This window comes from Vulpes lagopus, chromosome 21, assembly GCF_018345385.1.
Source record: "Vulpes lagopus strain Blue_001 chromosome 21, ASM1834538v1, whole genome shotgun sequence".
NCBI lineage: Eukaryota > Metazoa > Chordata > Mammalia > Carnivora > Canidae > Vulpes > Vulpes lagopus.
In genome coordinates, this window is record NC_054844.1 from 42149098 (window position 1) to 42164249 (window position 15152).

Here is a 15152-nt window from a genome sequence, read left to right on the forward strand (position 1 = left end):
CCCTGCTCCCATCTCTCTCTCTCAAATAAATATATTTTAAAGTTTTCATTTTTCAAAAGGATTTTATTTATTTATTTGACACAGAGAGAGCACAAGCAGAAGGAGCAGCAGGAAGAGGAAGAGGGAGAAACAGGCTCCCCATTGAGCAGAAACAGGCTCCCCATTGAGCAGAGAGCCCGATGTGGGGCTCCATCCTAGGACCCTGAGATCATGACCTGAGCCAAAGGCAGACACTTAACCAACTGAACCACCTAGGTACCCTCAAATAAATAAATTAAAAAAAATTTTTTTTATCTGTGGAAATCTTTGCAGGAAAGATCATTATTATGTAAATTTAGCAGCAGAAAATCTAGGTCAACTCGGTCAAAGAAAACTGGAGTAATTAATTCATCCATTTTTTGGCCTCAGTTCTAAGCTATTCCAAACTCTTGACTCTACCTCAGGTTAAAAGTGCTTGGGGCTGAATGCCAGGGCTCAAGGGACACGAAGCCACAGACAGTCTCAAGGGAGTCTAAGACACCATCAGAGAGGTAGAAGAACTGCCATTGTGTGATGTGTCGCAGCAAGTGAGGATCAGAAGAGCATCAGAGAAGTGACTAAGGAGGGGCCAGATGCTTACAGAGAGGCCAGAGTGCAGGAAGAACCAGTCATGGTCACTGGACTTGGTAACTGGAGGTCACTGGTAGCCTTGAGAAAGTGCTTTCAATTGCAAGACGGAGACAGTCACCAAAATTCAGAAACACTCAGCATTCACTAGGAAGGATGTTTCACTTCCTCTTTGCTTTTTCATTCGTGGAAAAAAGTTTAAATAGCCTATGATGTCCAACATACATAGAATATTTTAAATATAGATACAATAAGTGGGTATAAGTTTGAGAGTTTTATTTTATTTTATTTTATTTTTTGTTTGAGAGTTTTAAAAATGTGATAGCTGAAGTTTGAAAGTTTTGAAAGAGCTTGGGGGATTATAAAAATTAACAAGGATTTCAAGTTCTTTTTTTGAAAGAAAAGAACATGGGCTCAACTTTTAACTTCACCAAAATACACATCTAAGTAACAAAAGCTGTTAAACCATCTTGCATAATTACTACAAATGAAATAACAATGAAATAACAATGGTTTTTATCCCGCTAGATATTATATAGCCTGGAAAATCGGATATTATATAGCCTGGAAAATCGGATCAGCAATCAAGGCCACCATGCACGACTAGGCAAGTTGTATGTACGCTGTTCAAAACCAGAGGGTTCTGTTGATACCAGAGTCCCTAAAATGAGAATGCCTCTGCCTACCCCTGCCCCTCACAAGAGCCCAACTCCACTTCTGTGTTTTAGGATCAAGCCTCTAAGGCCAAAATTCCTCCTATATGCTCTTGCTGTTTCCTTTGAGGAGATAAAGTGTGGGTGTGGGTGTGGTGGTGGCAGTGGAAGTCAGGCGGCAGGACACTGAGTGTCATTTTATTTCTCTGGCCTGTCTGTCCCTGACCCCAACCCCAAAACGTTCCCAGGCTGAAGAGTCCTAGTATCTTTCATTATATATATATATATATAATTTATTTATTTGACAGAGTGAGAGAGCACAAGCAGGGGGAGCAGAAGAGGGAGAAGAAGGCTCCCTGCTGAGCAGGGAACCCGATGCGGGGCTCGATTCCAGGAGGCCAGGACCAGGACCTGAGGCAAGCGACCTGAGCCAAAGGCAGTCGCCCAACCAACTGAGCCACCCAGGCGCCCCATCTTTCTTCTTTCTTAACAGACAATGACTTTGATAGTCTTAGGTTCCCCCTTGTTCAGGAGTCAAAGGCTTGCAAGTTAGTCTACTTTTCTGGCTTGATTTTCCTTCTCTACGAATATTGGGTAAGACCATTTCTAGCCCTGTTTCTTACGGTTTTTTCACTTGGGCTCTCTGAGTTCTTGCTGAATTCTTGGCAGCGCCATAAAGAGTCGTCAGTGCTCCCTATCCCATACATGAACGGCCCCAGCCCTGAGTTAATGGACCATGCACTCTGGCAGCTTGTCTGAAGCACACAGGCAGACAAAGCTCTGTGCTTAGAAAGTCCCTGTCCTGGGGTTCCCCACTTGCTGAAGAGAAATGGACTCAGAGAAACCCAAACACTCAGCAAAACAGTAAGTAGCATGATCAGTCTTGAGCAAGCGCTGAAAATGCTTGTTTTGATGGAGGTCCAGAAGGGAGACAAGAAGCTGAACTATTAGGTTTGATTTGATTTATCTATTTATTTATTTATTTGAGAGAGAGAGTATGTGCGAGCATGAGTGGGGGAGGGGCAGAGGGAGAGGAGGAGAGAAAATCTCCAGCATATTCCCTGGGAAGCCTGATGTGGGGCTGGATCTCAAGACCGAGGTCATGACCTGAGCAGAAATCAAGAGTCAGAGGCTTAAAAAAAAAAGAGTCAGAGGCTTAACTGACTTAAGCTATTCAGGTGCCCCCATTAGGTTTGATTTTACAGGCAATGAATTGGAAGCAGCTGTCACTACCAGAAAGAGGAGATTAAAATACTCCTTGAGGAAATCAATTCTTCCTATTTAATATGGTTTGGAGAGGAAGCAAAGCAGAGCCCTCAAAGAAAACCTACCTATGGACATTTGATTAGGGGCAAGGCCTTGAAATCAGGCTGGGACGCCTGGGAGGGATATTTGTTTATTAATAAAAGTTTACCTACAAGTTGATTGTGGTAAGGGACTGGGCACATGCCCAACAGGTCCAGCTTCTGGAATACTCCACTGTCAGTCTCCTTGATCTTGCCTTTCTCCCTCCTGTTCATCTTAGCCAGCCCAGGTGCCGTGTCAGAGCGGACTGTGTTGTCGCTGTCTTTGTCCTTACAGGGTGAGAGCCTGAGGACAGCTGTGTGTCCTCTTCATGCTGAAGTCCCAGAGTCTGGCACAGTGCCCAGCGTGCGGCAGGCTCCCATGACATGCTCGTGAAACGACCTTGCTAGGCCTGCTCACATAACTGGTGTTACTAGAGGTAAATCATTCTCTCAGGAGAAAAGTTTCCCTTACCCTTATTCTACCTCCATTTCATTTCTCAAATAGATCTCCTGCCCCCTTCAGGTGACATTCAGCTGATGGCCTCATGCAGGGAATGCTGAGGGGACTGGCACATCTGATCCTCTTATTCTTCTTGATGGCCCCTCCTTCATCTACCCAAGCTTTCTACCCACACACCTGCCTTCAGTAGATCCAGCCTTTAAGGCAGAGAGGAAGAGGGAGGGCGGAGGGACAGCATGGGCCAAGAGTCAGAAACCTCATGACCTGGGTGTTGACTTAGTCTTGTTCTGCTCATGCTGCCGTTGGAAGCAGAACAGCAGCTGCCGTTGAGCAGAGGCCCACGGAGGCCTCCTCGACAGGCGCAGGCGGAGAAGCACAGGGTTTAAGTTGCAATCCTAGTCCGCAACTCTTCCGCCTTTCCCTTGATTAAATCGCTTCTCAGATCCTATTTCCAGCCCCCCTCCCCCTGGGTGAGACTAAATCAGTGGTTGCCAAATGCTGTTCTCAGACTAGCTACTACATCATAATTACCTAGAAAGCTTAATATAAAACACAGATTCCCTAGTTAATGATCAGCCAAGGCTGTTCATGTCACACCAAAAAGGAGACAAGCAGACATTAGGTGCCTCCAGATGGAAAAATATCACACCTATAATAACGAGTATTCCTGCCACCCAAACAAACAAAAACAAAACTCTGAATCTCCTCAAGCCTCTAATCTAACTATTAATTTACAGAAACTGCAAGAGACACAGGAACATGTTTAACAATGCGATGGGGCTTCAATCAGTCAAGTTTAGACTGCAGGAAGCTTTGAGAAAACAACCCGGTGTCACCAACAAATAAACTATAAGCAGGGAGGGATCAGACACCTGCAGATGAAGAGATTTAACTTTCAATCTGAGAGACTTAAACATGCCAACAAGTTGCTGATTTACACACACACACACACACACACACACACACACACACACAAGACATGACCACATTGAACACTGACTGGATATCTTATATTAAGAAATTATTGCTACTTTTTGAAGATATCACCTAATCTCACATTTTAGTGGGATATCTGAAAAGATATTTGTATTCTATCTTTCTTTTTAAGATTTATTTATTCATGAGACACACAGAGAAAGGTAGGGAGAGAGGCAGAGGGAGAAGCAGGCTCCCTGAGGGGAGCCCGACGTGGGACTGGATCCGGATCCCGGGATCACAACCTGAGCCAAAGGCAAACGCTCAACTGCTGAGCCACCCAGGCGTCCCTTGTAATATAATGTTAACTGAAAAGAGCAAGTTATAAAACCATTATCAATGGAACAATCCTACTTTTGTAAACCTCGTATTTATTAACCGCGGGTTTACTTAGAGATCGTACATATTCATAGCAGAATGACCGAGAGGATGTAAAACAACAGTGGTGGTAGCATGGGAGGGTGTGAAATCAGGATTTAAAAAAAATTTTTTATTCATTTATTTGAGAGAGAGAGAGTGTGTGAGAGAAAACACAAGCGGGGGCGGGGAGGAGGAGCAGAAGGAGCCGGAGAAGCAGGCTCCCTGCTGAGAAGGGAGCCCCAACTTGGCTGGATCCCAGGACCCTGGGATGATGACCTGAGAGAAGGCAGACGCTTCACTGACTGAGCCACCCAGGTGCCCCCAAATCAGGATTTTTTAATTCATGTTTTTCTTGTCTTTTCTGGTTTGTTGTAATACGTAAATGTCTCTTAGAAAAATATTTTTAGGCGTGATAATGGCTTTGTGTTTATATTTTAAAAGAGCCTTTATTTCTACAGACTGATAATAAAATTTTTATGGATAAAATGATGTGGTATGTAGAATTTGCCTCATAGTAATCAAGACTGGGAGAAAGTACGTAGAGACATAAATGAGTTGATTATTAAAGCTGAGAGATGGGTGCATACATGTGGAGTAATTATACACATTTTCCTTTTTTTTTTAAAGATTTTATTTATTTATTCATGAAAGACACACAGAGAGGCAGAGACACAGGCAGAGGGAGAAGCAGGCTCCCCACTGGGAGCCTGATGCGGAACTCGATCCCAGGACTCCAGGATCACACCCTCCCTGGGCTGAAGGCAGGGGCTAAACTGCTGAGCCACCCAGGATCCCCAAATTTTCCTATCTTTGTATATATTTGAACTCTTCCATTAAAACTAGTTTAGAGGCGCCTGGGTGGGTCAGTCGGTTAAGCATCTGCCTTCGTCTCAGGTCATGATCCCGGGGTCCTGGGATGGAGCCCCTGCATCGGGCTCCCTGCTCAGCAGGGAGTCTGCTTCTTCCTCTCCCTCTGCTGTTCCCCCACTCATTCTCTCTCTCTGTCAAATAAATAAATAACATCTTAAAAAAAAAGAAGTAGATGGCCAGCTTAATATTCCATGGGATATTTCACTTTCTGTCACATGTGCCTGGCATTGTGCATAGTCTCATTTAATTCTCACATCAGCCCCAGAGGTTGCAATCCCTCTTTATAATAGGAGGAAGTTATGGGATGCCTGGGTGGCTCAGTGGTTGAACGTCTGTCTTTGGCTCAGGGCATGATCCTGGGTCCTGGGATCAAGTCCCACGTCGGGCTCCCTGCATGGAACCTGCTTCTCCCTCTGCCTCTGTCTCTGCCTCTCTCTCTGTGTCTCTCATGAATAAATAAATAAAATCTTTAAAAAAAAAAAGGAAGGGAGTTATTAATTTACATGAATCCAGTTGTAATATCCAGTTGTAACGCAGTTCTCCGATTTAACTACTCAGGTCACGGTTCACAGGTTAAGGGCACAGGTCCCCACTAGACTGCTTCACTTCAGACATCAGCCACTGGCCACCTAGACTTCTGACCAACGCTACAAATCTGGGGGGTTCCTACTTGCCACGGAGCTTCCATAATCCATGAGAACAACCCACAGAACTCAAGAGAGTGCTCTATTTTTATTTATTTATTTATTTACTTACTTACTTACTTACTTATTTATTTATTTATTTATTGAGTGCTCTATTTTTTTTTGAGTGCTCTATTTATAATTAAAGTTTTATTATAAGTGATACAGACCAGGACCAGCCAAGCGAAGAGACACACAAGGTAAGGTCTGGGGGAGTTCCAGACAAGAAGCTTCTGTGTTCTCAAGACATGTCACCTTCTCAGCATGTTGGTACAGGATTACCAATCAGGGAAGCTCAGCCATGCGTCAGGTGTCTAGAGTTTTTTGAATGTGATTGCACTACATAGTGAATCACTGGCCACATGACTGAATTGAATCTCTAGCTCCCTTTCTCTCCCTGCCACTGGAGGTCAGGCTGATTTCACCTGTCTCCAAGCCCCAGCTCTCTAATCACCTGGTTCATCTTTCCAGCCTGACCCGCCACCATCCTGAGTCATTTGTGTAGCATACACTGACTTATGATCTGGGAGGCCCACCGTGAATAACAATCACATTCCTATCCCTCAGGAAATCCCAAAGACTTAGAAGCTTCTTCCCAGGAACTGGGGACAAAGGCCAGCCAAATTCTTTACTGGATGATATCAGTAAATTGAATTATATGGGAAATAATTCTTTAAAATCATACTAAAAGGACATTCACTATAATCTAACTCAGCAGTTGACTGTATTATCAGAATCACTTAGGAAATATTTTTAAACACGAGATCTCTGGTAGTAGGGCTTGGGAATCTGTACTTTTAAACATGTTTTTTGTTTTGGATGTTTGGGGTTTTTTAAAACAATGCTTTCTTAATTTTACTTGAGACAGAGAGGGTACACGTGCACAGAGCGTTTGTTGCTGAGAATGACATGTGAAAGATGGGGGTATTATTTAGAAATGAGGAAAAAAGAAATGAGGGCTCAGGTGAGGCAGATGGAGTGGACAAAGAGGCAACAAGAAAAATAGGGTGCTGCTCAGATGAGAAGAACCAGAGGATGGGAAAGAGGCACCCTGGGGAAGCGATAAGCCAAAAACAAAGGTGGCAGGAGCTCACTGCCACTTTGTCTAAGAACCTGGTGATGCCCCTGTGGCCTGGGGGAACCACTAAGAGAAAGAAAAGAACACTTACCTGTCCCCCAAAACGCAGGTCAGCAGGAACGAGAAAGGGAAGCTTCTCTGGTTCCCAGGGAAGGGGTAAGCAGCAGGTTGCCCTGCAGCCCTTACCCCTGGGGGAAGGATGGGTTAGCAGGGATGCCTGTTGGTTTGCAGGACCTGCTGTTCTTCGATCACCCAGCCCTCGTCTTCTTTATCCCTCCAAGCTTCCCTTCCCCACCCTCCAGATTACCTGTTGATGATAGAAGTTGTTGGCACTTTGTTCAAACCGTTCATCTTTGGTTTCCACAGTTTTCCCCAACTTCTGCAGCACCTGGGAATGTGAGTTGGAAAAGTCCCTAAGGTTATAGTCAGGTCTCACTCATCTGTTGGCCTCCTATGACCCTGGCTTCTCAGAGTCTCAGATGCAATTAAAAGGCTGTGCTACTCACAGCCCAATGGAATTAAAAATATAGCACACCGCTGGAAAAAAAAACACCAAAAAACAAAAAAAAACCTACAAACAACCACATTTTGTGGTTCTTCTCAAATTGGGATCCTCCTGTGGGTATGCAGAAGTGTGCTAGGGGGTATATATAAAGCCTGGAATAAGTATGGCACATGTGTTGGGAATGACATTTATTTGCAGTGGGTTTTTTTTGGGGGGGGGGACTATTATATTAAAAGAAGGATTCATAAGAAGAATGTAAAATGTGCATTGCTTTTATTTATTTATTTGCTTATTATTTATTTTAGATTCTATTTATTTATTCATGAGAGGCAGAGAGACACAGGCAGAGGGAGAAGCAGGCTCCCTGGAGGAAGCCTGATAAGGGAGTTGATCCTAGGACCGGGGATCATGACCTGAGCCAAAGGCAGATGCTCAACCACTGAGCCACACAGGTCCCCAACGTGCATTGCTTTTATTTATTTATTTTATTTTTTTGTATATTTTTTATTGGAGTGCATTGCTTTTAAAGATAAAATATGAGCCTTGAGGACTTTTCACTTGAGAGACAGTCTTCTAGCCCGCAGCCGCAGATATCTCTAGATAGATGAGGTCAGAGAGGCAGGCAGGAGACTTCTTAGGAGGGCCCTTGTGGAAAACTCTGAGGAGCTCTGATATAACACATTCAAATAAATAAAAGAAGCTCGAGGCAAATGCTTTCCGTGTCTATCCCCTCTCTCCTGGGAGCCCGAGAGCCAACCACCCCACTGGTCTCAGTGCTAATGCAAAGGACAAGGAAATGAGAAAGATACAGTGAGAAAGAACTGGCTTTTCTACCTGTAGCCTCTGTTTTGAAAGGAGGCACCACCACCACCACCCTACCCCCCTCACCCCCTTCCAAAGGTGCAAGTAAGAATCTCAGGGGTTACCCTGAACTACTTTTCGCTCACCTCTTTCATCGAGTCCCTCAGCTACCATCTCTGGAAACCCTCCCATGCTTCCTAGTCTCACCGTCATGGCTTTGCTCTGGGCGCTGGCTCTTTCTCTCCTGGCCGGCTACAACAGGACCTGCTGCTGCTCAAGACCTTCTAATGATTCTCCACTCGTCTGCTCAACAGATTTGTACTAAATGCCCATGCATGTCTGTCAGCTGGAGTTCAAACTCTAGCACGCAGACAGGTCTCAACCATCGGAGTCCTCAGTAAGCCCCACTTCTCATTATTCCTCCCTCTTTCAGGTCTCTCTCCCTAACACTTTAATTTCCGTTTCCTGAATATGGTTGCTTGTTGTAGATGCTGGGCCCTCTTTCTGGAATAATCTTCTCCTTCTTGTCTCTCAGACAACTATCTAAAAAAAAAAAAAAAAAAAAACAAACCAGTTTAGGGGCACCTGGCTGGCTCAGTTGGAAGAACAGGCGACCCCTGATCTCTGGGTTGTGAGTCTGAGCCTCATGTTGGCCTGTAGAGATTACTTACACAAATAAACTTAAAAAAAATTTTTTAAACCCAATTCATACTCCATATCCTTTATGACACTTAACATTCTACTTCACCCCTGTTAATCGAGTTAATCATTCCCTCCTAAGTATTTGCAACTTCTGCACCTTGCGTACACTTCTATTGCTGTTTTGTTATTTGAGTGTATCTAGCTGTGTCTTGTAAGCCGTGGGCTCCCTGAGAATCGGGTACTTGCCTTACTCACCTAGATTTCTCAAGGTCCATCAAAGATATATTTAATACTTCTTTTTTTTAAGATTTTATTTACTTATTCATGAGTGACACACACACACACACACACACACACACACACACACACACACAGAGGCAGAGACCCAGGCAGAGGGAGAAGCAGGCTCCATGCAGGGAACCCGACTTGGGACTAGATCCCGGGTCTCCAGGATCAGGCCCTGGGCTGCAGGCGGCGCCAAATCGCTGCGCCCGATATTTAACACTTCTAACAGGAAGGAGTGGGAGTGTTATAGGGAGGGACTGACAGGCTGGGCCTTGAACTAAGGTTTTGCTGAATTATAGGGTGCCTGGGTGGCTCAGTCGGTTAAGCATCTGCCTTTGGCTTAGGTCAGGATCCCAGGGTCCTGGGATGGAGCCCCACATCCGGCTCCTTGCTCAGCGGGGAGTCTGCTTCTCCCTCTGCCATCCCCCTTCTTGTGCTCTCTCTCTCTAATAAATAAATAAAATCTTAAAAACTAAGATATTTGATAGATGGGGACAGAGTATAAGGAGGGAGAGTGGAAAGAGGACAAAGTCACTGGAGTACCCATATTCACACAGCTTCATGAGATGCCTCAGTGTGGCTGATTTAGGGTGTGCTATGGGGAGTGGTGGGTAAAGGAGCTAGAAAGGGAGACTGGAATCTCACTTGTGAAAGGCTCTGAATCACCTGCAAAAGCACCGAGGTCTTGGCCTGAGGAAGGCTTTACGTAGAGACTCGGACCCATGTGTCCCCATTCTTAATCCTGGGGTTACCATCTCTTCCTGGAGATGGAGGTCTCTCTCTCTAGTGGTTACGATCAAGGGCTCCAGAGTCAAGCAGATATATGCCCCACCTCGACTTTTACACTTATGGCTATAAGCCTCTGGGCGAATAAGCCTATGATATGTCTCTTGAGCCTCCGTTTACAGAACTTCCTTCTCCCCACTAAGTTAACAGCATCTCCTGGAGTTGTTGGGAGAATTAAATATCACACCTGTAAATGCTTTCCCAGTGAGGCCCTGCAGAGAGTGCTCAATACAAATCCACTCGTGTTATGTCCAGTTCAACTCCCTCCCCTATGAGTACCTATTTCCCTCCCAGTTTAGCCAATATGTTTGTCTGTGTTTCTAACTCTGCTTCACTCAACACCTGGCCTGGGTATGCAGAGTCTTCCCTGACTCAACCCCCCTCCCTCCATCACGACACTGTCCTCTACCAGAAAGTTGCAAAACCACCCTAAGTGGTAAGCCCAGCTCTCACTTCCTTCCTGCTACTCCTCCCTTCCTTTGCCTGAGGCATGGTTCTTCTTGGGTAGAAGGTGCTAAAAGGATGGTCAGTTCAGTCTAGAGTTAATGCAGCACAGCTGACATCCCTGAACCCCAAAAGGCACAAGGCAAAAAGGCTTAGAAGGGGTGCGAGTGTGTGTGAACACTCCCGCCTCCAATTCTGAAACTGAGAAAATGAGTGTGATTACTCTGAAAGCATGACCCAGTGCCCTGAGCCCAAGGTCATTTGTTGCCATAAGCAACAGGGCCATGTGCCAGGGTGCTTCTACTACGGGGTAAACGTTCTTCCTCAACTAAGGTTCCTGGACAGAAGAGAATGCACAGGAGCTCAACAAATATCTGGAAGAATTAATAAGTTCCACCTTTGGATCACTTCCTGATGAAAGCCCACCCAATGCTAGTCCCTAAGTTCTACACTAAGAATTCTCTGTCTTTTTTAAAGATTTAATTTATTTATTCATGAAAGACACACAGAGAGGGGCAGAGACACAGGCAGAGGGAGAAGCAGGCTCCCTGTGGGGAGCCGATGTGGGACTCGATCCTGGGATCCTGGGATCACGCCCTGGGCTGAAGGCAGAGGCTCAACCACTGAGCCCCCAGGTGCCCCTATGCTAAGAACTCTGCCCCAAGGGGAATACGGACATTTGGAGAAAAAGAACAGGAACAAGGGGCCAAGTGAAGGTGGCAAAATGCTAATACTTGGTGAAAAAGGTAAAGAATATTCCAGGGGTTCACTGACCTATTTTTAACTTTTGTGTGGACTGGGGTATGAGCATAAAGCTTCAAAACAAAATCATTAAAAAAAACAAAAAACAAAATCATTGCAGACATGTTTGGTGGCTACAGTTCCCTACCTTACAGTTCCTTATCCTTCCTCACAATCATTATGTTTAGTTATATCTCTCAATTGGGGTAATTTGAACAGGGCCTGGATATCAGATATTATGGAATTTTGTTAAGAATGTTGTCTTAAAAAAAAAAAAAGAATGTTGTCTTAGGGGCAGCCCTCTGCTCCTCTCTCTCTCTGTTTCTAATAAATAAATAAAATCTTAAAATAAAAAAATAAATAAAATAAAGATTTTATTTACTTATTCATGAGAGACACACACACAGAGAGAGAGAGAGAGAGAGACGCAGAGACACAGGCAGAGGGAGAAGCAGGCTCCATGCAGGGAGCCCGACATGGGACTCGATCCTGGGCCTCCAGGATCACACCCTGGGTTGAAGGTGGCACTAAACCGCTAAGCCATCTGGCTGCCCCAAATAAAATCTTTTTTTTTTTTTTTTTTTTTAAAAAGAATGTTGTCTTAGGTCTGTCTGACAACGATGTTGTAGTTTATGGGAGAAATCCTCATTTCCAGGATATATGCTAACGCAGGCCCCTCCTTATCGCGGCCCCACTACAGTTTCCATCCTTCTCTGCCACCCCTCCCCGTCCTCCAGTTCAGCTGCATTTCTCACTAGTCTGCCCAAAAGGATTTCCACACTCCATGCCTCGCTCACGCCGGCATTCCTCAGCTGGAATGTTCCCCACCCCCTGCCCCAGGAGCTACTAACGAGCCATAATTCCTACCTCGAATTCCACCTCAACTACAAACGCTCCCCCGGGTCTATTCACTCTTTCTTTCTGAATTCCCGGAATGCAGATCTCTCAGGTGACTCATTTCACTCTTTTTTTTTTTTTTTTTTTAACTTGACTGTAAGCTCCTGACAGGTGAGAGGGCCTCTTACTCACCTCCAAGGTGGGTGCCGCCCAGCTCCCAGAGAAAGGAATCCTTAAGTATTGACCTAACCCTCTGGGAGACAAGTGAAGGGAAAGTCAGGAGGGGAGAAGACCAACAAAGGAGTCGTAAACAATGGCCCCTTCTCAGGGGAGGGGGGAGATTGGCCACAGAGAACCCCAAACAGATGGCAAAAGCACTCGTTTGAAATGTGAAGTCTCTTACTGTAAAACCCCAATTCAGTCTCATGTTGGGTCTGGGTGGAAACTGGAAAATGAAACAAGAAGAATGCCTCATCCCCACTGTGTAGAAGAGCCACCGGGCCTTCACTCCTACCCCCAGAGGAGGAGGCCGAGCAAAAGCTGCCTCTACTCCCAGTTTTGCTCCTGGGAGATGAGCAGGAAGTGGGCAGGCGCAGATGTCAGGATGGTCTATCAGGAGCCTCGTAAAGAGAGCAGCCTGAGGTTGGGAGCCAAAGGCAGGACACCTGGCTTTCAGGGATAGTTCTGCCATTGGCCAACCTGTTTCGAGTCTCGTTTCTTCATTTCTAAGGCTGGGATATTAATAACACGCTCAGAGTGTTGCTAAGATGAAGTGAGATCCTATCATGAGAGTGTTGGCTCCATAAAGAGAGAGATCACGTCTTTTTTAGAATTTCCCTTGCCTTGTCACTCGTAGGCACTTGATATTTGACTACTTGACACCTGCTGCGTACGACTCAGAAGATTACTGCCAACTGCTTCCAGAAAAACTAGAGTTCCACGGACTCCTTTCTTTTGACTGTAACTTTCTCTCTCTTTCTTTTGCCTTTGAAAGAAACCTCCCATGGGCAGCCCCGGTGGCTCACAGGTTTAGCGCCGCCATCAGCCCAGGGCCTGGTCCTGGAGGCCCGGGATCGAGTCCCCACCTCGGGCTCCCTGCATGGACCCTGCTTCTCCCTCTGCCTGTGTCTCTGCCTCTCTCTCTGTGGGTGTGTGTCTCTCATGAATAAATAAATAAAATCTTTATTTTTTAAAAAAAATTTATTTATTCATGAGAGACACACAGAGAGGCAGACACATAGGCAGAGGGAGAGAAGCAGGCTTGATCTCCAGACCCAGGATCACACCCGGAGCCAACGGCAGTCGCCGGAGCCAAATGCAGTCGCCAAACCGCTGAGCCACCCAGGCGTCCCTAAATAAAATCTTTAAAACAACAACAACAACAACAACAACAACAACAACAACAACAACCTCCCAAGGACTCAAGGAGTCTGGCAGGCCGGGTTGAGCTCCTCCCCACATCCCAGGCCATTCCCACCATCCCAGCAGCACCCACCCTCTAGGGTGCCCCCACTGCACCTCTCAAGTTCAGTGTCTGCCTGCCCGTGTGTTTACGTCTGGGTTCAGAGCATCTTCCTGTTTTCTGACTTAATCTGAAAGTTACCTAAGGCAGATGTGAAGTGGCTCCTCTATTTTGGGTGTGTGTGGGGGGCTCAGACTGGGAAGCACAGGGTGTGACCTGGGGTGGCTGGTTCTCCCTTTGGGGAATATCTGCCTCGGAGGTTCAAGGCAACCCTTGGCCCTTCTGGCTTTGGTATCGTTACCACGTTGAATTTGAAAATCACTGAACATCGACTCTCTCATTTTACAGATGCAGGATCTGAAGCCCAGAGCGGGGACATTATTCATCTAAAGCTTTGGAGTCCGTGCTTAGGAAAGGAAAGACATCCCCAAACAAGGGCATAGTGTTGACGACGGGCTGGACAAGGACGAAGGTGAAAGAGGTAAAATCGATTGATGTGTCTTTTTTAAATAATTATTATCCATCAGGTTTTTTTTTTTTTTTTGGTCCCCTGGGTTCGTTCTTTCTTTCTTTCTTTCTTTCTTTCTTTCTTTCTTTCTTTCTCTCTCTCTTTCTTTCTTTCTTCTCTTTCTTTCTAATTTTATTTATTTATTCATGAGAGACACACAGAGAGGCAAAGACACAGGCTGAGGGAGAAGCAGGCTCCATGCAGGGAGCCCAATATGGGACTCAATCCTGAGAGTCCAGGATCACACCCTGAGCCGAAGGCAGGCGCTAAACCACTGAGCCACCCAGGGGTCCCCATGAGCCACCCAGGGATCCCCGGTCTTCTGGGTTTTCTCTGTTTTTCCAACCCATAACGTAGCTGGAATTCCTGTTCCTCCACACCATTTCTAACTAGACCCACCCACAGGCTCTGATCTTATCGGATCCGTAACTAGACAGCCCTTGAAGAGGCTGAAACCACCATTAAGGCGAAGCGGAGGGCGGGAAGCAGCGCCGTGTAGCCACACACAGTCTTTCCTTTTCCTCCACTGTCAAACGTAACCCAGGCTTCCTCGGAGACAGCAAAAGGAGAGTCATCTACCAGAGTGCCTGCCGTGTGTTTACGTCTGGGTTCAGAGCATCTTCCCGTTTTCTGACTTAATCTGATAGTTACCTAAGGCAGATGTGAAGTGGCTCCTCTCTATTTTGGGGGTGGGGGGTGGGGGGGCTCAGACTGGGAAGCACAGGGTGTGACCTGGGGGCTCACCACCAGGTGGAGCCACCCTGACAGGTGGAGAGCAGAGAGGTGGGGTCAGAAGGGAAGAACATGACTCAGGACAAGTGGCAACAAGAATGTCATTAAAATGTGTAGCGAAGGGCAGCCTGGGGGGCCCAGCGGTTTAGCACCGTCTTGAGCCCAGGGTGTAACCCTGGAGACCCGGGATCGAGTCCCACGTCGGGCTCCCTGCATGGAGCCTGCTTCTCCCTCTGCCTGGGTCTCTGCCTCTCTCTCTCTCTCTGTCTCTCTCATGAATAAATAAGATAAATAAATAAAAGAAGCAGGGGCACAGTGGTTGAGTGTCTGCCTTTGGCTCAGGTCATGATCTCCGGGTCCTGGGGAGCCTACTTCTCCCTCTGCCTCTCTCTCTCTCTCTCTGTGTGTGTGTCTCTCATGAATAAATAAATAAAATCA

At 46.0% G+C, this 15152-nt stretch overlaps 1 protein-coding gene and 1 long non-coding RNA gene across 3 annotated transcripts in view; one reads left to right on the forward strand and one right to left on the reverse strand.

The window, feature by feature from the left end:
* The window catches only part of BIN2 (bridging integrator 2), a 32995-nt gene that overhangs the window by 16922 nt on the left and 921 nt on the right, over window positions 1-15152 (reverse strand). For both annotated transcript variants that reach the window (XM_041736837.1, XM_041736836.1), the window contains exon 2: window positions 7279-7359. In XM_041736837.1, coding sequence (XP_041592771.1) covers window positions 7279-7359 — 81 coding nt within the window. The remainder of the gene's footprint in view (window positions 1-7278; window positions 7360-15152) is intronic.
* LOC121480347 lies at window positions 1709-13951 on the forward strand. The gene is made up of 3 exons (XR_005984937.1): window positions 1709-2123; window positions 2841-2982; window positions 13823-13951. It is a non-coding gene; the product is annotated as an uncharacterized LOC121480347 (long non-coding RNA).